Raw genomic sequence first — 22,533 nt, forward strand, 5'->3', positions numbered from 1 at the left:
GATTGAGCATGTTGGGGGGAGGGAGATAAGGGGGTCAGTGTTGAAGGGGGAAATTCTGGAAAATTCCACCTAGGGGTGTGGGCGGAGTCGTTATCAGAATGGACGGGGATCGGGCAGGTCGAGTCCTGAACTGGGGTCTGCTAGATTATTCTGGTGGCGATATTTATTTGCGGCCTGGACGGTTGCCTGAACCGACAGGAGTTAAATTCAAATGCGCCCGGGAAAATTATTTGCTGCAGTGACGTCAGTTACCACTTGGCCCCTCCCCCGATAACGTCTACGTCACTGAACAGCTGAGCCTGCTTTGGTGTGGATGCAAATGGAAAACAGACGCGAATATCATAGTGTTACAACCTGAGGCTGTGAATAAGTAAACACAACACTGAGCTGGGACCTCGGGCCATGTCAACGATTTCCAACAGTATTGTGCATATTAATATGTATTTGGTAGTTTATTAAAACCAGGGGAACTGAATTATGTACGTATTCTGTATATATGGGGTCAACTCCTTTTATACTTTAGTACATGCTCCCTGTATGCAAGCAGAAAGTAAAGCAGGAGAAGAATCCGATACAGTGCTGGTCTGAGGAAACACAAGCTTCTACGTGACTGCTTTGCTGGTTGGTTGCTCTATGTTCAAAGATTCAGCTGCTAGTCATTACCATCGTGGACTTCACACTTCATCAGTAAATGTGTTGAGGACTGTGTACTAAAGATGTGTCCAAACCTAAAACCATGGATGAACCAGGAAGTCCAGGTTGCGGCATTTAAATCAGGTGACCCTGACTTTTATGAGAAATCAAGATGTGTATGAGCTCTGTAAAACTATCAGATATGCTGACAGTATCAGGCCAAAATCAAGTACCAGTGAGCTATGGCACGGCTTACATACAAAACAAAGTTGGGCAGTAGTGATGACTGAACTCTATTCTTTTCCTTAACACATTTTAAACAGAAGTGCATATGTCAACACCCACCGTGACAGCGTCCCAAGGCACCTGAACTCCAGTCATCATTAGAGGTGTAAAATCAATCTTGCAGAATGCACCAGGCCTGGGTGTCTCTGGCTGTGTCATTAGATTATGTGCAGATCAGCTGGCACAGGTATTGGCAGACATTTTTAAACTTTCCTTGGTCAGGCTATCATTCTTCCTACTTTATGAAGACCACTATCATCTCTGTACGCAAGGAAAATAAGATAACGTGCCTTAATGATCACCAACCAGTGGCTCTGATAATTATCATCATGAATTGCTTCGAGTGGCTGGTTTTAGCACCCATCATCTCCAACCTTCAAGACAATCTCAACCCACTACAATTTGCCTATCACTGTAACAGGTCTATGGAAGATGATATCTCCTTGGCCCAACATTTATTTCCGGAGCATTTGGATGGCAATGGTACCTATGTATGTAAGACTATGCCTTCAGTACTGTAATTCTAAGCAAACTCATCACCAAACTCTGGACCCCTGGGAGTTAATGCTGATCTCTAACTAGATCCTTGATGCCCTGACCAGCAGACTGCATTTAGAAGGGATAGGTAGCACACCTTCCCATAATTATTCTAAACATTGGTGATCCATAAGGTTGCTTCCTCAGCCCCATATTCTACTCACAATTCACTCATGATTGAGAGGCCGGGTTCTGCTCTAACTCTGTCTGCAGGTTTGCAGGTGATACCACTGTGGTAGTCTGTATCTCAACAGAGCTGGAGTACAGGAAGGAAATAGAGTTTAGTGCATGGTGTCATGACAACAATCTTTCAATGTCAACAAAATAAAAGAGCTGGTCACTGACTTCAGGAAGGGGTGGGGTGGTGCATCTGCAACAACGTCAATGGTGTTAAGGTTGAGAGTTTCAGGTTCCCAGGAGTCAACATTCGTTACCTATAGCCTGTTCTGGTCCAACAATGTTGATGTCATGGCCAAGAAACCTCACCAATGTCTCAGCTTCCTCAGGAAGCCAAAGAAATTCAGCATGAACCCGTCGACTGAACAAATTTTATAGCTGCATCATAGAAAGCTTTCAGCTTGGATGCATAAGGGTTTGGTACGGCAACTGCTCTGCATGTGACCACAAGAAAATCCAGAGAGTTGTCAATACAGCTCAGCACAACATGGAAACCATGGACTCTCTACAGTTCTTGCTGCCTCAGTAGAGCAGCCAACATAATTATAGACCCCATCCACTCCAGACATTTTCTCTTTTCCCCTCTCACATCAGGTAGCTTGAGAACATATGCCACCACGTTTAAAGACAGCTTACAGTGGCATGCAAAAATTTGGGCACCCCGGTCAAAATTTCTGTTACTGTGAATAGCTAAGCGAGTAAAAGATGAACTGATTTCCAAAAGACATTTCTTTAATATTTTAAGCAAGAAAACTTTTTTTATTTTCATCTTTCACAGTTTCAAAATAACTAAAAGGGAAAAGGGCCCAAAGCAACAGTTTGGGCACCCTGCACGGTCAGTACTTAGAAACACCCCCTTTGGCAAGTATCACAGCTTGTAAACGCTTTTTGTAGCCAGCTAAGGGTCTTTCAATTCTTGTTTGGGGGATTTTCGCCCATTCTTCCTTGCAAAAGGCTTCTAGTTCTGTGAGATTCTTGGGCCGTCTTGCATGCACTGCTCTTTTGAGGTCTATCCACAGATTCTCAATGATGTTTAGGTCAGGGGACTGTGAGGGCCATGGCAAAACCTTCAGCTTGCACCTCTTGAGGTAGTCCACTATGGATTTTGAGGTGTGTTTAGGTTCATTATCCTGTTGTAGAAGCCATTCTCTTTTCATCTTCGGCTTTTTTACAGATGGTGTGATGTTTGCTTCCAGAATTTGCTGGTATTTAATTGAATTCATTCTTCCCAAAGTTATGTTTGGAGAAAAAATATTGCAGAATTTCATGAAAGGAACCCCTCTCCAACTGTTAAGCATGGGGGTGGGTTGATCATGCTTTGGGCTTGTGTTGCAGCCAGTGCACGGGAAACATTTACTGGTAGAAGGAAGAATGAATTCAATTAAATACCAGCAAATTCTGGAAACAAACCACATCGTCTGTGAAAAAGCTGAAGATGAAAAGAAGATGGCTTCTACAACATGATAATGAACCTAAACACATCTCAAAATGCACAATGGACTACCTCAAGAGGTGCAAGCTGAAGGTTTTGCCATGGCCCTCACAGTCCCCTGACCTAAACATCATCGAGAATCTGTGGATAGGCCTGAGGAGAGCAGTGCATGCAAGATGGCCAAAGAATCTCACAGAACTAGAAGCCTTTTGCAAGGAAGAATGGGAGAAAATCCCCCAAACAAGAATTGAAAGACTTTATCTGGCTACAAAAAGCACTTACAAGCTGTGATACTTGCCAAAGGGGGTGTTACTAAGTACTGCCATGCAGGGTGCCCAAACTTTTGCTTCGGGCCCTTTTCCTTTTTTGTTATTTTGAAACTGTAAAAGATAGAAATAAAAAAAAAATTCTTTAAATATTAAAGAAATGTGTCATTTTTAACTTTATCTTTTGGAAATCAGTTTATCTTTTACTCGCTTAGCTATTCACAGTAACAGAAATTTTGACCGGGGTGGCCAAACTTTTGCATGCCACTGTAATTCCAAGTTATCAAACATCCGCATATACGATAAGATGAGCTCTTGACCTCATATTCTACCTCGATATGATCTTTCACTTTATTGTTTACCTGCACTGCACTTTCTCTGTAGCTTTCACAATTCGTTTGGCATTGTTATTGTTTTATCTTGTACTACCTCAATGCACTTTATGAACAGTATGCGGGACAAACTTTCAAGTGCTGTATGTGAAAATAATAAACCAATACCAATATGTTCATCAAGGTTGCAAATTAAAAAAAGCCATATCAAACACTCTAAACTGGTGAAGTTGAGGGTCTTTTTGAGCTACAAATTATGGCAAACCAGTTTCCTAGTTTTTTTTTTAAAGTTTGCAATTCACTGAATCCTGCATTCCAAATGTGCATTCTTGTTAATAAAATACTATCAACAAACAGACACAGTGTTAAGCAATGCAAGAAGACAGAAAGCATTTTGGGTACCATTCTGAGGATTAAGTCTTCTATTCTGCATTCTGTTTTCTTTTTCCTCATTATGTAATTATGCATGACATGATCTCTGTGGATGGTGCACAAAACTAAAGCTTTTCAGTATATTATGATATATGTGACAACACTAAATCAGTACGAAACTAATAAATCCATGTATCTTGGTTCCCCAAGGCTGAGTAAGGTTATCAAATAAATAGCTTCAATGTACACTTCAGGAAAGTGAAATTTTATCTCCAATCTATTGCATCTCTTAATCAAAACATTTAAGTGTATTAGAATTGGCCTTAGTTCCAAGGATTCGCAAGGGAAAGATTGGTCAGGACTTTAGTTCTTAATTGCAAGCTAACAACTTCTTAAGGCTGATTTATACTTGTGCGTACTAGCTTACGCTGTAGCCTTCGCAAGTGGGCTACGCCATTGTGAGTTTTTATACTTGTGCGTTGGTGTGTCTGCATCGCTCTGCAATTCACTGCCAAAACACTAGTTGGCGGTGGGGTTTCTATGCCACTGTGTTGGGTTCTTCGTGTTAACTTCAAACAATGGCGACTGAAACTGAAGGAGGGTGAATTTTCTGTGCTTGTCTGGCTACTGAGAGACATGGATGAGGAAATGCATTTCAAATATTTTTGGATGTCGGCAGGTAGATTTGAAGATTTGGTTCATTGTCTTCAGTGATTTATTTTGCATAAGTGTACGCACAGTATACCCAGAGACTGGCAATCACCATTCGAGTTTTAGCTTCAGGTGGGAGTCAATAGGCTGTAGCAGCTGCTACAAACTAGCGTCAAGCGCAGGGTCCTCCATAATTTCAGAGGTCTGTAAAGCTTTATGAAAAGCATTGCAGCCGGAGTTCTTTCCCTGCCCTTCAATCACCCAATGGGAAGCTACTGCAGCGTAGCAGGAAATGCAATGCTACCAAGCGGACCAATCACAGCTGTTGCGGTCTGTGTCGCTGCGACGCTTAGTTATATTTTTGGGGAGGTGCGCATCAGGCTATGGGGTAGGGTATGGTGTAGAGTATGTGGCTACACTGTACCTAAGGCATCAATTTGATGCACAAGTATAAATTGGCCTTTAAGGATGTCAAATAAAGATTGGACGCGACTTTTTGTTGCATAGCTTTTTATTGCGCGTAGTTGAGGCCTATAAGCAAGTAATGGATTTTTGTTTGAACAATGGCATGCTGGCCCAGATGGAGGAAAACTTGACAAGCTGTATTAATGTGGTGGTGGCAGTATCTTATTTTAAGTACATAACAAAATGTCCTACCATTTTCATTTTGTTGTAAATTATTGCTGACATTATGTGTATTGTTGTGACTTGACTGCCTAAAACTATTTTATTGTAAGGAGAGCTGATGAATGTAGATAAGGGAAAAGACAATTCCTTTTTTTTGCAGTTACAGTATTAATCAAATGCAGTTGTCAATTATTCCCTGGTTTTCCAAAGTTGGGTTAATTTGCAACATTTAAGTAACCTTGAAATGTAAGATTTGGTTTAATAAAATTTTTGTAAGTGTAGAATACTTTAGAAAATTTGTTTTCTTGTTTGAGGTTGAGGTGGACATTTTTAAATGGTCTGTATTAATGCTTAAACAATCTTCTTGACACTCTTTGATATGTAGAATATTATTACCTCAAAATTGAAATGTAAGTAACATTTAAAAATTAATCGTTATATTTCAATTTCTACTTAAAAAAGAGTTGACATTTGTCCCTTGGCTGCCTGAAAGTACTTCAATGTTTAACCATTTTGATGAGCTCGCTACTGGTTCCCTGGAACTGATGCAACTCCAACTCAATAATTTCAGTAGTTCCAGTTAATATCAGAGAAATGTATGCAATGTACATCCTGAAATTGTTTTTTGCAGACATCTATGAAAACAGAAGAGTGCCCTAAAGAATGAGTGACAGTAAAAATGTTAGAACCCGAAAGCCCTCTGTCCACCCTCCCACGCACAAGCAGTAGCAAAGTAACCATCTCCCTCCACCCCCACTTACTTGTGCAAAAAAAAATCAACATCACCCACCCACCAAGCAAGCAATAATAAAGCCCCCAAGAAAGACCATGATCTGCAGTACGACAAAAACTAATCGTTCATAATTCGACATACTACAGGCTCTCTCCCTTCCTAATAAAGGGAAGAAGGAGTGTCCCCCTTTCACAGCGAGAGGGGAGACATAACAAAACAACTTGCCGAGTTGTGATGACCAAGTCTGTCGAGGTGCTGATGACACCAATGTCTTTGGCCGTATCAAAGGTGGTGATGAATCAGCACATTGAAGGTAGGTTGAAAATATGGCTGAGTGGTGCCGCAGCAACAAATTGACTCACAAAGGTGGGTAGCATAAGAACTGGTGGAGTTGATGGGCACATTGTAGGGAGGTAGCTGGCATTTTGAGGATGCTCTGAGTGCTGACATTGACTTTTTCTTAAGCCCATCACTCTTACTGGGACATAGGCAGTCGGCGGCAGTCCTCCGTCCTGGGCCAAAGGTCGATTGGCCTCGTGGCTTCCACTTTCACCACATGATAGATCTTCCAGGTGAAGATCCTTCCTCTCCCAGGGATGAGGTCTTTGGAGCTTCTGTTGGTGTTTCTGTAGCTCTTGAGTTTTATGAGTTGGGCTGCATGCCTAATCCTCGATTCACAGCTGGGCTTGGGACTGTCCATTTTAGAGTTTTCTATTACATTGTTGATGAAGAAACCAGAGGTCCTCATTTGGGGATTGGAGGTGGAGAGTGTTGGTAACTTTAAATTCCTTTGTATTATCATCTTAGAGGATCTATTCTGGGACCAGCATGTAAATGCCATTACAAAAAATTAACATATTTTGTAAATTTGTTGTGTATAGTATGTATTACTACACTTGATATTAAAGCAAATGGGTCTTGATGGAACGTTTATTACAATCTCAAAGAAAACTTAGGAAGGAAATATATAAACGTGAACAACACACACAAAATGCAGGAGGAACTCAGCAAGTCAAGCAGCATCTTTGGAAAGGAATAAACAGTCACCGTTATGGGCCAAGATCCATCATGGACTGGAAAGGAGGGTGAAGAATAAGAAGGTGGGGGAGTGGGAGGAGTACAAGCTGGCAGGTGATAAGTGAAACCAGGTGAGGGAGAAGGTGTATGGGTAGGTGAGGGGATGAAGTGAGAAGCTGGAAGATGATAGGTTGGAAAGGTAAAGGACTGGAGAGAAAGGAATCTGATAGTGGACCATAGGATAAAGGGAAAGGGGAGGGGCACCAGAGGGAGGTGCTGGGTAGGTGAGGAGAAGAGAAGAGTCAAGAGGGGTGCTAGAATATGGAATGGAAAAAGAGAGAAGGTGAGTTATAACCAGAAGTTAGAGAAATTGATGTTCATCCCGTTAGGTTGGAGGCTACCTAGATGGAATGAGGTGTTGCTCCTCCAACCTGAGAGTGGTTTCATTGTGTCCATAGAGCAGGCTGTGGACTGACATATCAGATTGAGAGTGTGAAATTGAATTGAAATAGGTGACCACTGGGAAACCCCGCCTTTACGGTGGATGGAGCAAAGGTGCTCACAAAGCTCTAACCTCAATCCAATAGAAAATTTGTGGGCAGAACTGAAAAAGCGTGTGCGAGCAAGGAGGCCTATAAACCTGACTCAGTTATACCAGTTCTGTCTGGAAGAATGGAACAAAATTCCAGCAACTTACAGTGAGAAGCTTGTGGAAGGCTGCCCAAAATGTTTGACCCAAGTTAAACAATTTAAAGGCAATGCTACCAAATAATAACAAAGAGTATGTAAACTTCTGACCCACTGGGAAAGTGATGAAAGAAATAAAAGCTGAAATAAATCATACTAAATATAAATCATACTAACTTGTTTTTGTGACTAAATGAGAGGCTTATTGAATTTATATTTCTCTAATGTTGGTATGGTTACTTTGGCATAATGAGTTTTTATTTTTTTCATTGATACATGTGATAAATGAGGGTGACTTATGAAGTATAATTCTCTATCCTTGTAAATTTACTGGTCATGCTATTTTCATTCAGGACTTTTCCAAAAAAAATATTGGGATGGCATTGCTAAAGAAATGATCTACTTCGGTCTTCAAAATCTAAATAGGGCAAACTAGCAAATAATAAATGCAAGTTTAAAAATAGTCTGGATTCAGATGGGAAATGAGTAGTTTATTTAGAAATTTGGTATGAGAGAAGAATAGTTTTTTTCCCTTTAGTGTTTTTTTTTTGCCTTTTATTTTACAAATTTGGTTCTGTTTTAGAAACTTCAACTTTTTCCCTATCTCTTTGGTTTTATAAACATTCTGGTTTCTCATGATCCTTTTCAATCTCTTCAACCTGCTGCCTACTGGTAAGAAAAGAGTGCACATTTTATTTATAGATAGATACCTGTGCAGCTGCATATTCATTGAAGAAAGATGTGAAATAAAATATTCGAGATGCCTGTGATATTATATTGCACACATTGTCGATACTCATTGATATTTCCCAGTGATGGGGTTGATTTTAACATTGGTAAATATTAATAAAATTCCTCAGTATTTTTGTAAGTATAATATAAACACATATAGGCCTTTTATAGAGTTGGGGGCTTGTGTCTGACCTTTTGAATCAAACAGTTAAATATATATTTTGTTTGCACTTCCAGTCACCCAGCTTTTGCATTTAGTCTAGCAAGTTCAAAATTTATCAATAACCTGATTGCAGATTTGCTGAATTTATCCACTTTTCATGCCTTCCAAAGTTGTCAGCCTGGAAAAAATGCTCATGAGAAGACTTGAATGAGTTAACGTTTTAGTCAGACTGGATCTGCACTTGCCATAATTGTGAAAAATAATTAGTTTATACAGATATTATCTAATTTCCTGTTATATATTGAATAAAATCAAAAAGCACTTTTGTGGGCCATTTGTATAGATATTCATTCTTGCCTTGCTTTTGGTATTATGTATTGAACCAACAGTGGAGGCATGGCCACCACAAAAACTTGTATATAATTTTGAATGAGTCTCCATTTGAGTTTAAAGATCAAAGGGTCTAAAGTTAGAATTCCCCGCTAGAATTTCAGGGCCCCTTGTCCTCTCATATCTTGTCTGATTCTGTTAGATCATCTTATAATTCATTATCCTTACATTATCTTACTTTACCTTTAATGTGCTTTTATTATTTGTCTTAAACATTCCCCAGTTTATTGCTGACAGGTCTTTAATTTGCTCGTCTTTGTGTAGAAAAGTTCTGCTTTAAGATCTAATAAGTGGCATCCAGCAGCCATCCTTATAGTCCGGAAAGGAATATGCTTAGAGTTTCCTTTCATTCTTCTATCTCCATTTTATGATAAAGGTAAAATTGTTGAAGGTCTGTTATGCTAAGTGATTGCAATTTTATTATGCAAGCATTTCATTTGTCACTTATTTTAATTAAAAAGTTTATTAATATCCCCATGTAAATGTTTGTGACTCTCCTTTGAACATTAACCCTCTCAACCTGGTGTTGTCCACAAATGCTATGGAAAATTTGGAAAAGTCAAGATGAAACATCTGGTTGTTTTCTATCCAGTTGCTGGTTAGGGTCCTTGATTTTCAATTCGATTGGATTTAAAACTATGGAATGAGGAAACCTGAATTGAGAAGTTGTACACAGGTTTTCAAAAGAGAGTTGATTTCCGTCTATAACTAATATAGCATGAATGTGCCTATTAGTTTATGACAAAAGTAGTAAAATAAACTCTGTAAAAAGGGCCCAGAGGATCATCAGGGACTCCAGCTACCCCAAGTCAAACTGTTTCAACTGCTTCCGTCTGGCAAACAGTACTGTAGCGTTAAGGCCAGGACCAACAGGCTCTGGGACAGCTTCTTTCACCAGGCCATCAGATTTATCAATACAGATTGTTTTGATTGCAGACTGTACATACATATATACTGTACAAAACAATTATGTATACAATCTTTGTGTTTGGGCAATATCCTCCCATGTTTCCGTTCGTTATTCCTTGTGCACAGTGATGGAGATGCAACATAAAGATTTTTACTCCCTAGTTCCGAGATGGATGTAAGAAATAAAATTCTAATTCTTTCTATTCTCCAAAGAAGAATTTAAAGGCAAGTGAAACTGGTAACAGATCCTACCCATACAAAGCACAAGGATTGAATTATTGTTTATATATAAAAATGATATTTACATTTGAGAATGGCTCATGCTGAAATTAAAGTAAGTATTGAATTGAATTGAAACATCTAGCCACTTGAAATTCAGTAATGGTGGCCTGTATTTTCAACCTGGAGAATGTTTGGTTCAATAAGGAGTTTCTAGTGAGCTGAGTGTGATCAGATTTTACATTTGATAAGGTTCTAAAATTGCCTATAAAGTAAAAAGCATCCTCATTCATTTTCACTGGACTCCACACTGAATGGTGGTGATGTAATTAAAAAGAAGAAATGTTTCTTATGGAACTTTACAGATCAGGTGAAAGATCATAAGTCATTTTTGGAAACAGTTGCTAACCAGGAATTGGGATGGAAAAGGTTCCCACTTCTACGTTTAGCTTAGTATTCCTAGTATTTAAAGAGGAATTATGAAAAGTCGGTTGCAGGAATGAAGATGGTGATACTTGAATACTTGCTTTCACACGATTTTTCCTTGATTCAAAGGGGCACCTTTAGCCCAAAATAGCCTGTACATTTTATTCTAAGCCAATCCTTAAAAAATAGATCTTAATAACTAATTTATTCAATAGTTTGGGCTCTATTGATCATATATTTTGGGTGAGTCCTTTGTTTTTCTTTTGATTTGAGACAATGGAGTAATGGTGAAATTACAGGGGAGTGCACTTCATATTCTTTTGGAGGTGTGCCACACTTTGAAAAGTGCAGGTAACTGGGCTTGACAGTAGGTTCATGAGGTAATATTGAAGTATTTCTTGAAAGCCTTTTGATTTTTAGATCTGACTGCCTGGAGGCTGATCAAGGTGAAATGCTTCCTTTTTGAAAATAGGTATCCAAGAGGGCAAAAGCTCTGTGTATGTTTTCTGTATGATCTGATTTCTAGTCAGCAGAATGATAGATTTGTCCTGGACTTTTTTTGTCTGTTATATGAATATGTCATAAATGTTCTATTTTACGAGAAAATGAAAACAAAAATCCTTTCATATGAAAAATACTGTCATCTACCCATCTTGTTTGAACAGTATAACTCTGGCCTCCTTTAAAAGACACCGGATGCCTGGGTTCAGTATGGTTCTGAGGATACATGGAATTGAATTTGAGGCACCGAGCCTCCAACACTGCCTACTATTTCAGTTTAATTTTATGCATTTTTTGTCATATTTATCATTACAGTAAATAGAATAGGGACTATGTAAACAAATGTCAATAGTGTAATTATATTCTTATCCTTTCAAGCCTAGCTTAGATTCAAATATTATGTTTTTGTTTTATTTTTAGAAGGAATATAAAGGAAAGACCACTGGTGAAAATTTTTGTCTTTACACAGCTTATATTCTTACTTCACAGATTGCCAGTAGATGATGCGAAAACCACGGAGAAGGATGAGAAATAACTGTGGAGGTCGTCGCTCCCCCTCTCCCTATGGACTTAAGTGTTCTCCAAATAGAGAAACATTGACTTATGCTCAAGCACAACGAATGGTTGAGGTAGACATTGATGGCAGACTTCACAGAATTAGCATATTTGATACCTTAAAGATCATCACTGAAGATGACTTGACTGCTCAAGAAATTACAGAATGTAACAGTAATAAAGAGAATAGTGAACAACCTCTCTTTCCTTCAAAGTCAAAAAGAACAGTCTGCAAAGACAAAAGGAAAGAGTCAGCCTCGAAACATTCAGCTGGGCCATCTGCTGAATTACCTCAACCATCTTTTAGAATTATTGATTACAAGCTCCCTGATGCCCCTCCCCTACCATCAGCATACTACAGATACATTGAAAAGTCAGTGGAAGAGTTGGATGGTGAGGTTGAATATGATATGGATGAGGAGGATTATGCATGGCTAGAAATGATCAATGAAAAGCGCAAGAGTGATATGCTTGGCATAGTATCACAAGAAATATTTGAGTACCTCATGGACAAACTGGAAAAAGAATCCTATTTTGAAAGCCGGAATAAAGGCGATCCCCAATCTTTAATTGATGAAGATGCAGTTTGTTGCATTTGTATGGATGGTGAGTGTCAGAATAGCAATGTAATCTTATTTTGTGATATCTGCAATCTTGCTGTACATCAGGAGTGCTATGGAGTACCATATATTCCAGAAGGACAATGGCTTTGCCGCTGCTGTCTGCAGTCTCCTTCTAGGCCTGTTGATTGTGCTTTATGTCCAAATAATGGTGGTGCATTTAAACAGACAGATGATGGCCGCTGGGCTCATGTAGTTTGTGCTTTATGGATACCAGAAGTTTGCTTCGCTAACACAGTGTTCCTGGAGCCAATAGACAGCATTGAGAACATTCCTTCTGCTAGGTGGAAGTTAGTATGTTATATTTGCAAACAAAAAGGTGCTGGTGCATCTATTCAGTGTCACAAGGCTAATTGCTATACAGCATTCCATGTGACCTGTGCTCAGCGGACTGGTTTATACATGAAGATGGAACCGGTACGAGAAACTAGTGCCAATGGGACAACTTTCAGCGTCCGAAAAACTGCATATTGTGATGTTCACTCCCCGCCAGGGTCAGTAAAAAAGATACTTGCATTGGATGATAATGAGGCGGAAGAAGACGAAGAGAATAAAGTAGAAGATGTTGAGGATGGAGAGAGTCCAAAGAAAGTGTCAACTAAAAAGACCAAAGCCAAATCTAAACAGAAAACTAAAAAAATTAAAAATCTTCTTGAAGAACGACGCGCAGCAGTACCAGTAGTGACTGTGCCACAGATACCTACTCACAGGTGAGGTTTTCTTTAAACTTGGCTACAGCATTGTTTTGTGCAAGCTAATGTACCATTTCATTTCAGAGACATTATGATTTCTATGGGAAAGCACTAGATACTTTTTCACATTATGACTTATTTTTGTGTAGGATTTAGGAACTTGTTTTATGGATATTGGACTTGTCCAGGATGTATCAGAGGACTCTTTATGTAGAAAGTTAATTGGGTTTGTGTAATAAATAAAGATTGTGAAAATACACCTCGTTCCCTTATAAATAATTGTTTTGACTTTCCGTCCTCTTAAAATCCCATCATTTTTTTTTAAACTACAGTGGATTCTGGTTAATTGGGACCAGTACATTTTGGCCCAATTAGTCGAAGTGTTAGGAAAATAGATTTAAAAAAAGAAGTATGTAAAAGACAAACTACCATTTAAGTAAGTAACAAATGATGTATTTAAACGAAATACAGAAAAACTTAGAACACTACCAATACAGTACTATAGGAACTAATAAACAGTTTTAATAGTTATTGATGGAGGAATTCATCCAGTATATGCTGTCATGTTTTTTTGATTCACTGTAAATGAGCAAAATCAGCACAGACATCTAGTGCAAATAATAACTGCCTTCATAGAATACTTTGGAAGATTGCATCCTCTAAATCTTAATTTTCATTGTAACATTCAAGATGCTTATCAATACCTTCAAATTCTCTGTAGTTCCTAATTTGTTGTGGTCGTGAAATAGTTTCATTTTCACTCCTGGCTTTTTCTGGCATCTTGAAGCCTGAATACTTGAAACCACTGTGAACAAAACGGTTCTGAATTGTCTTATTGCTAATTTCTGACCAACTATCTGTAACAAAATTCACTGCTTTTTGAACACAAACACACACAACTGGCACAATTTTAAAAACTGTTTGCTCTAAGCACAGTGTAGTATCTAACGGTATGCTAGTTAGAAACTTTAGCAATAGTCTTCCTGTCCCAATTAAGTGGCATAGTGTACTAAATAAACAAAGGGAATCTGGCTACTTTCTTGATTAGTTTTTGTTCTTTAAGAGTTCTCCCAAATAAGCATTTGCCCCAATTAACCAGAAACCACTGTATTTCATTTCTTATTTTTTGCTTTCTTTTTGTCAATTTGACAAGTTACCTTGTCAAGAATATGGAAATCAAATCCCAGATTTCTCTGAATGGTTAATTGCTGATCCTATTGAAGTCAAGTGGTGGTGAAGTGTAAAGTCAAGATCTTCCCTGGAAAAGGATAGGAAAAGCAAGTTGTTCTGGACTGTGGCTTCCTCGAGTATTGTGACTCATTCCACTGAATTGAGAGTGGTATGTAGCATCATGACTTGTGAATGGGTAGTGTGTGGTGTTTTCTGAAGAAAGTTAGTCTTCCAGTAGTTTTTTATGTTTTGTGAATACTTTCACAGATGTTTGAAATATGGGCTGAATGATCCACATATTAGTGAATGATTCTAGGTAGAATTTTGAGTGAAATTTGCAACTATGAAAAGTGATTCTTTCTAAATAATTGTTTTGAATAGCATAAATTTTAATGACCATTGAATATTTTCAAAGATACTGGAACAATATTTTCACGTCACATAAATCAAATTATAGTGATTTTATATACAGAGCCATGCAAAGTTTGGGCACCCCGGTCAAAATTTCTGTTACTGTGAATAGCTAAGCGAGTAAAAGATGAACTGATTTCCAAAAGACATAAAGTTAAAGATGACACATTTATTTAATATTTTAAGCAAGAAAACTTTTTTATTTCCATCTTTTATGGTTTCAAAATAACAAAAAAGGAAAAGGGCCAGAAGCAAAAGTTTGGGCACCCTGCATGGTCAGTACTTAGTAACACCCCCTTTGGCAAGTGTCACAGCTTGTAAACGCTTTTTGTAGCAAGCTAAGAGTCTTTCAATTCTTGTTTGGGGGATTTTCTCCCATTCTTCCTTGCAAAAGGCTTCTACTTCTGCGAGATTCTTGGTCCGTCTTGCATGCACTGCTCTTTTGAGGTCTATCCACAGATTCTCGATGATGTTTAGGTCAGGGGACTGTGAGGGCCATGGCAAAGCCTTCAGCTTGCGCCTCTTGAGGTAGTCCATTGTGGAGTGTGTTTAGAATCATTATCCTGTTGTAGAAGCCATACTCTTTTCAGTTTCGGCTTTTTTTTTTACAGACGGTGTGATGTTTGCTTCCAGAATTTGCTGGTATTTAATTGAATTCATTCTTCCCTCTACCAGTAAATGTTTCCCATGCCACTGGCTGCAACACAAGCCCAAAGCATGATCGATCCACCCCTGTGCTTAACAGTTGGAGAGGGGTTCTTTTAATGAAGTTCTGCACTCTTTTTTTTTCTCCAAACATACCTTTGCTCGCTGTGGCCAAGAAGTTCTATTTTAACTTCATCAGTCTACAGGACTTGTTTCCAAAATGCACCAGGCTTGTTCAGATGTTCCTTTGAACCTTTTGAGTAGAACTTATTGCCCGCAATGAGCAAAGATATGTTTGGAGAAAAAAGGTTGCAGAATTTCATGAAAAGAACCCCAACTGTTCAACACAGGGGTGGACCGATCATGCTTTGGGCTCGTGTTGCAGCCAGTGGAACGGGGAACATTTACTGGTCGAGGGAAGAATGAATTCAATTAAATACCAGTAAATTCTGGAAGCAAGCATCACACCGTTTGTTTAAAAAAAAAGCCAAAGATGAAAAGAGGATGGCTTCTACAACAGGATAATGAACCTAAACACACCTCAAAATCCACAATGGATACCTCGAGGTACAAGCTGAAGGTTTTGCCATGGCTCTTACAGTCCCCTGTCCTAAACATCATCGAGAATCTGTGGATAGACCTCAAAAGAGCAGTGTATGCAAGACGGCCCAAGAATCTCACAGAACTAAAGCCTTTTGCAAGGAAGAATGGGCGAAAATCCCCCAAACAAGAACTGAAAGACCCTTAGCTGGCTACAAAAAGCGTTTACAAGCTGTGATACTTGCCGAAGGGAGCGTTACTAAGTACTGACCATGCAGGGTGCCCAAACTTTTGCTTCGGGTCCTTTTCCTTTTTTCGTTATTTTGAAACTGTAAAAGATGGAAATAAAAAAAGTTTTCTTGCTTAAAATATTAAAGAAATGTGTCATCTTTAACTTTATGCCTTTTGGAAATCAGTTCATCTTTTACTCGCTTAGCTATTCACAGTAACAGAAATTTTGACCGGGGTGCCCAAACTTTTGCATGCCACTATATTTTGTATGATAGGTTGGATTGTATGGAACATCTGCCTTGGATTTTGTTGATCCAAGGCAGATTTTAAGCCATTTTGATGCTTTAAAGTGCATGATGAGAGTAATTTAAAAATAGCACATAACCAGTGCAAGATTGCTGCTTTTGTTTCCTCATTCCCAAGTAACAATTGGAAATAATACATTAATTCTGTTTGCAATTGCTCTTCTGCTGACACATAAAATTCCCTTATAAATATTTCAGTAGTCATGCTTTCTTATGAAAATCTGCTGTCCCAATAACAGTCTGTCAAAAGTATAAAAGCAAAATAATGCAAGTTATGGAAATCTTGAAATAGAGCAAAAAATGTTCGAAATACTCAGCAGTCAGCAGCATCTGTTGCATTTTAGCCGAATTGCTATTTCAAGTCTTTAATCTTTCATTAGAGAGATTATCAAACAGAATTGGCAGGATTGAAACTAAGAGTTGCTACGGTCCATGTAGCAAAATTGGCACTCGCATTTTGAGTAATGTCCTAGTGAAACTGATGTTTTGAATTCATTCTGTTCTGTATATTAACTTTACTGCTGTTTTTCTTTTTATCTGATTTCCACCCATTTATAGTTTTGACTATCTTTGGAACTGAGTTTAGCAATCAGTGCAAATCCCTTCCTACTATTAATCTGCATATTTTCTGACCCACGAAGTTTCTTGTGCAGCAACACTGGTTTTAAATAAACAGCTACTTACATTAAATATTTGGAAGTAAATCAGTACCTCATACCATTGTTCTAATCTATTCAATGTTGCATTTTAATCTCACCTATGAGTCATGGAATACCATATTTGCTTAAATTGAGTAATGATTTGTAGATTCTACATGCGATTTGCAGTTCTGATTTCACAACATCAAATCTTCATCTTCCTTTTGTGATGTGTATGTGTTTAAGGTATTTCTTAGCTTTTGGTTTCTTACTTCCTTGAGCTGAATTTCTTCTCACTTTTGTTCCCAGGTTATATGACTGGAGTTCAGCTATTTATGATTTGCGTTAGAGACCAGTTCATACTATATTTGTGTTTTCTGCAAATCTTGGCAGTCTCAGTGGGGAAAAACCATTTGTAAGCAGGATGCAGATAGTTTGCAGTGTAGAAAATGGGTTATGTACGTGGGCAAGAGATGGAAGATGGAACATTAATATAAAATTTTAAGAATATTTATGAATCAGATTAAATATCAAGATTTAGTATTGTTTAATGTCATTTCCTGTATGCAGGTGTAAGGAGACAAAATACTTGTTACTCTGAATCTGATGCAGCACAGAAAACCTACAAAAGATAAAGACCATAATAATAATAAAAACAATAAATATAAATACATAAGCTAACTAATATACATAGATTGTATTTCCATAAAGTGATGCTAAGCTGTATAGAAGGTGACTGATGGGAAATAATAAAGTTATGGAGGTGTTGATCATTCGGACAGCTTGGGTGAGTAGGCTGGTGCTAGTGATGCGTTGGGCCGTTTTGACTCCCCAATTTAGAGCCCCTCCACCCACAGCAGTGCAGTTTCCGTCCCAAGCAGTGATGCGGCTTGTTAGGATGCTCTCTACTGTGCATCTCTATGATGTGAGTATGGATGTGCAAACTCCAGCTCTCTTCGGCCTCCTCAAAAAGTAGAAGCTTTGCCGAGCTTTCCTGATTGTGTAGAATGTGTTCTGGGACCATAAGAAGTTATGGTTTGCTTTCCAACGAGCTTGAAACTGGTTTCAATTTCCACTGCGGTGCTGCCGATGTAAAGGGGGGGTGTGAATGGTGCGAGTTCTCCTGAAGTCGATACGCTCCTTTGTGTTATTGACACTGGCATATGTCGTGAAATTTGTTGTTTTGCGGTAGCAGTAGGTGCAATACATAATTTAAAAAACTACAAATTACAATAAGATAAATAAAATTAAATAAGCAGTGCAAAAAGAGAGCACTACAATGATGAGTCCTGAAATGTTGAGTATGTGTCTTCCTGTACCACGTTCTTGCTGGTAGCAATCAGAAGAGAGCATGTCTTGGGTGATGGTGGTCCGTAATGATAGATGCTGCCTTCATGGAGGCTAATGCTCATGATGGAACTGGCGAAGTTTGCCACATTCTGCAGCTTTTTCCAATACTATGCAGTGGCCTCTCCATATCAGATGGTAATGCAACCAGATAGGATACTCTCCAGGGTACATCTGTAGAAATTTGCGAGAGTCTTTGGTGACATACCAAATCTCCTCAGACTCCTAATGAAATGTAGTTGCTGTTGTGCTGCCTTTGTAATTGCATCAATATGTTGGGCCCAAAAAAAGTTTCTGAGATGTTGAAACTTGAAACTGCTCACTTGTCCACTAGTGAAACTTTAAAGAAAACTGTTATATTGTCCCTCAACTTGCCTTTCTTGAAGTCCACAATCAGTTCCTTGGTCTTGTGTTCATGCAAGTTTGGTGTTGCGACACCTCTCAATCACCTGGTCTGTCTTCTTTATGCTTTCTCATATTAAACTGAAATTCTGCCAGAGTTAGTTGTGTCATTGGTGGCGTTTGAGCTGTGCCTAGCCACACAGTCGTGGGTGTAGACTAGAGCCGTGGGCTAAGCGCATATCCTTGAGGTGTGCTGGTGTTGGTTGTCAGCGAGGAGGAGATGTTATTTCCGATCTGCACGGACTGTGGTCTCCCAATGAGGAAGTCAGGGATCCAGTTGCAGAGGCGGGGTACAGAGGTGCAGGTTTTGGAGCTTGTTGATTAGTGCTGAGCGTATGATTGTGTTGAAAGCTGAGGCATAATCAATAAACAGCAATTAGATGTTGGTATTGCTATTGTCCAGGTGGTCCAAGGCCAGTGAGATTGCATTTGCTGTGCACCTGTTGTAGTGATAGACAAATTATAGTGGTTCCAGGTCTTGTCTTGGGCAGAAGTTGATTCTGGCCATGACCAACCTCTCAAAGTAGATGTGAGTGCAACTAAGTGATGGTCATCAAGGTATCTCGCCCTACTACTCTTGGACACTGGTATGATTGTTGCCCTTCTGAACCAGTTGGGAAACACTGACTGCAACAGTGTGAGATTGCAGATGTCCTTGAACACTGCTGCCAATTGCTGGCACAGGTTTTCAGTGCCCCACCAGGTATATCATTGGCGCCTGATGCCTTGTGAGGGTTTACCGCCTTCAAAGATGTTCTGACCTTTGGCATCCGAGACAAAGATCACAAGGTCATCAGATGTTGCAGGGATTTGAAAAGGTGTAGTTTTATTCTCCCTTTCGAAGTGTACATCAAAAGTGTTGAGTTCATCTGGCACTGAAACATCACAACCATTCATGATGTTTGGTTTTGCCTTGTAGGAAGTAATGGCCTGCAAACCCTGAAGAGTTGATGTGCATTTGATTCCATCTCTAATTTCAATCAAGTTGCTTTTTTCTCTTAAAATGGCTTTCAGTGTGTCATATCTGGATTTCTTGTATAGTTCTGGATCATTGGTCTTGAATGCCACAGATCTTGCCCTCAGCGGACAGCGAATCAACTGGTTTATCTACGGCATTTAGTTTGGGTATGCTCGATATGCTCTTGAAGGCACAAACTAATTCACATAGGTTTTGATAAAGTTGGTGATAATTGTGATATATTCATTCAGGTTTGAAGATGAATCCCTGATTATTGTCCAGTCTACCAATTCAAAATAGTCGTCTTAAATGCTCTTCCACCTCCTGTTGCCACTGGTTCTGCAGTTCTCAGTCTCTGCATGTACATCTGAAGTAGAACAGCGAGGTTCCAAAGTATGGGTGTGAAATAGCACGGTAAGTGTACTTGATGATAGTGTAACAGTGGTCAAGTATGTTGGCTGCTCTCGTTCCACAGGTGGTATGTTGGTGGTGGTTAGTCGGAGACTTCTTCAAGCTGTCCTAGTTGAAATCATGCACATGAACCAGAAGGCATTCTGGTGTACTGTTTCATGACTGTTGATCACTGCTCAGCTCCTCCAGTGCCTGTCTGACTTTGGCCTGAGGTGGAATATACACCGCTACCAGAATGACTGTTGAAAATTCCCGCAGCAGATAAAATGGATGACACTTGAAATCTAGATGTTCCAGTTCAGGTGAGCAGATCTGAGACAGAACTGCCATGTCTGTGCACTACGATGAGTTAATCATGAAACACACTCTGCTTCAAGAGACTGCATTGTCCTGTCTTTTTGGTTGATGGTGAAGCCCTTGGGCTGTAGTGCTACCTCTGAAATCGTGGACGTAAGCTATGTTTCTGTGAAGCAAAACACACAGCAGTCCCTGATGTCCCTTTGCTACTGCAATCTTGCGTTGAGAGATTTAATTTTATCTTCCAGAGACCTTACATTCGCCAGCAGAATATTTGGGAGTGGGCATCTACGGGCTCTGCAGTTCAGTTTTACTTGCAGCCCAGCACGCTTTCCGCATTTTTTTTTCCTTAAAAAAACACCTTCTGTAGCGACCTGAGTCTGCAGTCGAGGTTCCTCTGATTTTGGAGTCTGATAGATTTTTTAAAATGTCTTAAAACGCTGTTGCTTACTGAAGTACCAAGTACCTGTGACTGGGTTTCAGCTGTAGTAGTCCTATACAGGAATATTTGCAGATCCCCTTTGTTGCTGCATGCAGAGAGCTGCCACTTTCTGGCACCATTCTGTTCATTGGATGAACGAATACTTGTCAAATGGAGCAGTTCACAGATGTTCAAAGAGATGATGTTTCTTTAGTATGAATCACAGGAATTGTGCAAATAGAACAAGCAAACATGAAGACAAATTGCATGCTACCTGACATACTAAAAGGTAAGAGTACAAAAGTAAGTGAAGTTTTGCTAGAATTACTCAAGACTTTGAGTTTACTTTTGGTCTTGAATAGAAAGGATATTTTTGCCTTGGAAACAGTAGAATGAAGAATTGATCCCAGGAATGTACTAACAATTCTGTGGTGAAAAGTTGAGTAGAATGAACCTATGTTCTCTGAAATTAAAGGGAAAGAGATATAACCTTTCTGAAATGTATAAGGTTCTATAATAGCTTGAGAAAGTGAATGCTGAGAGCTTGTTTTAATTGGTACATTTAGATACATTTATCACATATGCATCAAAACATTCAGTGAAGTGCGCTGGTTGCATTAACAATCAACACAACCTAAGGATGGGCTGCATGGGCCCCAGCTATGCCTGCCCTTTTGTTGGCTACGTGGATCAGTCCATGTTCGAAGCCTCCCCTGGTAATGCTCCCCAACACTTTCTGCCCTACATTGCCAACTGCTTTGGTGCTGCTTCATGCACCCATATTGAGGTAATCAATTTTGTCAACTTTGCCTCCCACTTCCACCCTACCCTTAAATTCACTTGGTTCATTTCTGACACATCTCTCTGCCTCTGTCTCTCTATCTCTGTTTCCTTATGATTCCTATGGCCATCTTGACTATAGAACTTCTTTCCACACCCCCCATTTTGTGTAAAAATGCTATTTTCTTTTCTCAGCTCCTTTGTCTCTGCTGCATCTGTTTCCAGGATGACGTTTTCCTTTCAAGGATATCAGAGGTGTCCTCCTCCTTAAAAGAACAGGGCTTCTCTTCCTCCACAATTGATGCTGCCCTCGGCTACATCTCCTCCACTTCCCAGACTTCTGTGCTCACCCCCTCATCTCACCATTGAACAGGGATTAAGTTATTCAGGTCGTCACCTACAACCTCATGAACCTCCACATCCAACACATCATTCTCTGCAACTTGCACCATCTTCAGGATCCACCAAACACATCTTTACTCCCTCCGTCCCACCCCACCCCCACGCACCGCTTTCTGCTGGGATCACTCCCTCCATGATTCCCTTGTTTATTCATCCCTTCCCACAAATCTGCCACCTGATGAATATCCCTGCAAACAAGAGAAATGCTACACCTGCCCATTCACCACCTCCCTCACCTCCATTCAGGGCCCCAAACAGTGAGGCAATACTTCACCTGCGAATCTGTTGGTTGCCTATTGTACCCAATGCTCCCAATGTGGCCTCCTGTCCATTGGTGAGACCCAACAAAAATTGGGGACCGCTTTGTTGAGCATTTGCCAAAAGTAAAATTTTTCATTGGCCATCCATGATAGCATGAACATCAATTTCTCCTTCCAGTAATTTTATCTTTCCAACCCATCTGGCTTCACCTATCACCCTCTAGCTTGTTCTTCTTCCGTTCCTCCCACATTTTTATTCTGGCTTCTTTACCCTTCCTTTCCAGTCCTGATGAAGGGACTCAGCCTGAAACGTTGACTGTTTATTAATTTCCATAGATGCTGCCTGACCTGCTAAGTTC

General features: G+C 39.5%; 1 protein-coding gene across 1 annotated transcript in view; it reads left to right on the top strand.

Annotated features, from left to right (window-relative positions):
• Nucleotides 1-22,533, top strand: part of brpf3b (bromodomain and PHD finger containing, 3b) — an 82,994-nt gene that overhangs the window by 766 nt on the left and 59,695 nt on the right. Inside the window, exon 2 of the mRNA XM_072278636.1 lies at nt 11,579-12,974. Within this exon, the coding sequence (XP_072134737.1) occupies nt 11,590-12,974 (1,385 nt within the window). The 5' untranslated portion in view covers nt 11,579-11,589. The remainder of the gene's footprint in view (nt 1-11,578; nt 12,975-22,533) is intronic.

Source organism: Mobula birostris, chromosome 14 (assembly GCF_030028105.1).
Source record: "Mobula birostris isolate sMobBir1 chromosome 14, sMobBir1.hap1, whole genome shotgun sequence".
NCBI classification, from domain to species: domain Eukaryota; kingdom Metazoa; phylum Chordata; class Chondrichthyes; order Myliobatiformes; family Myliobatidae; genus Mobula; species Mobula birostris.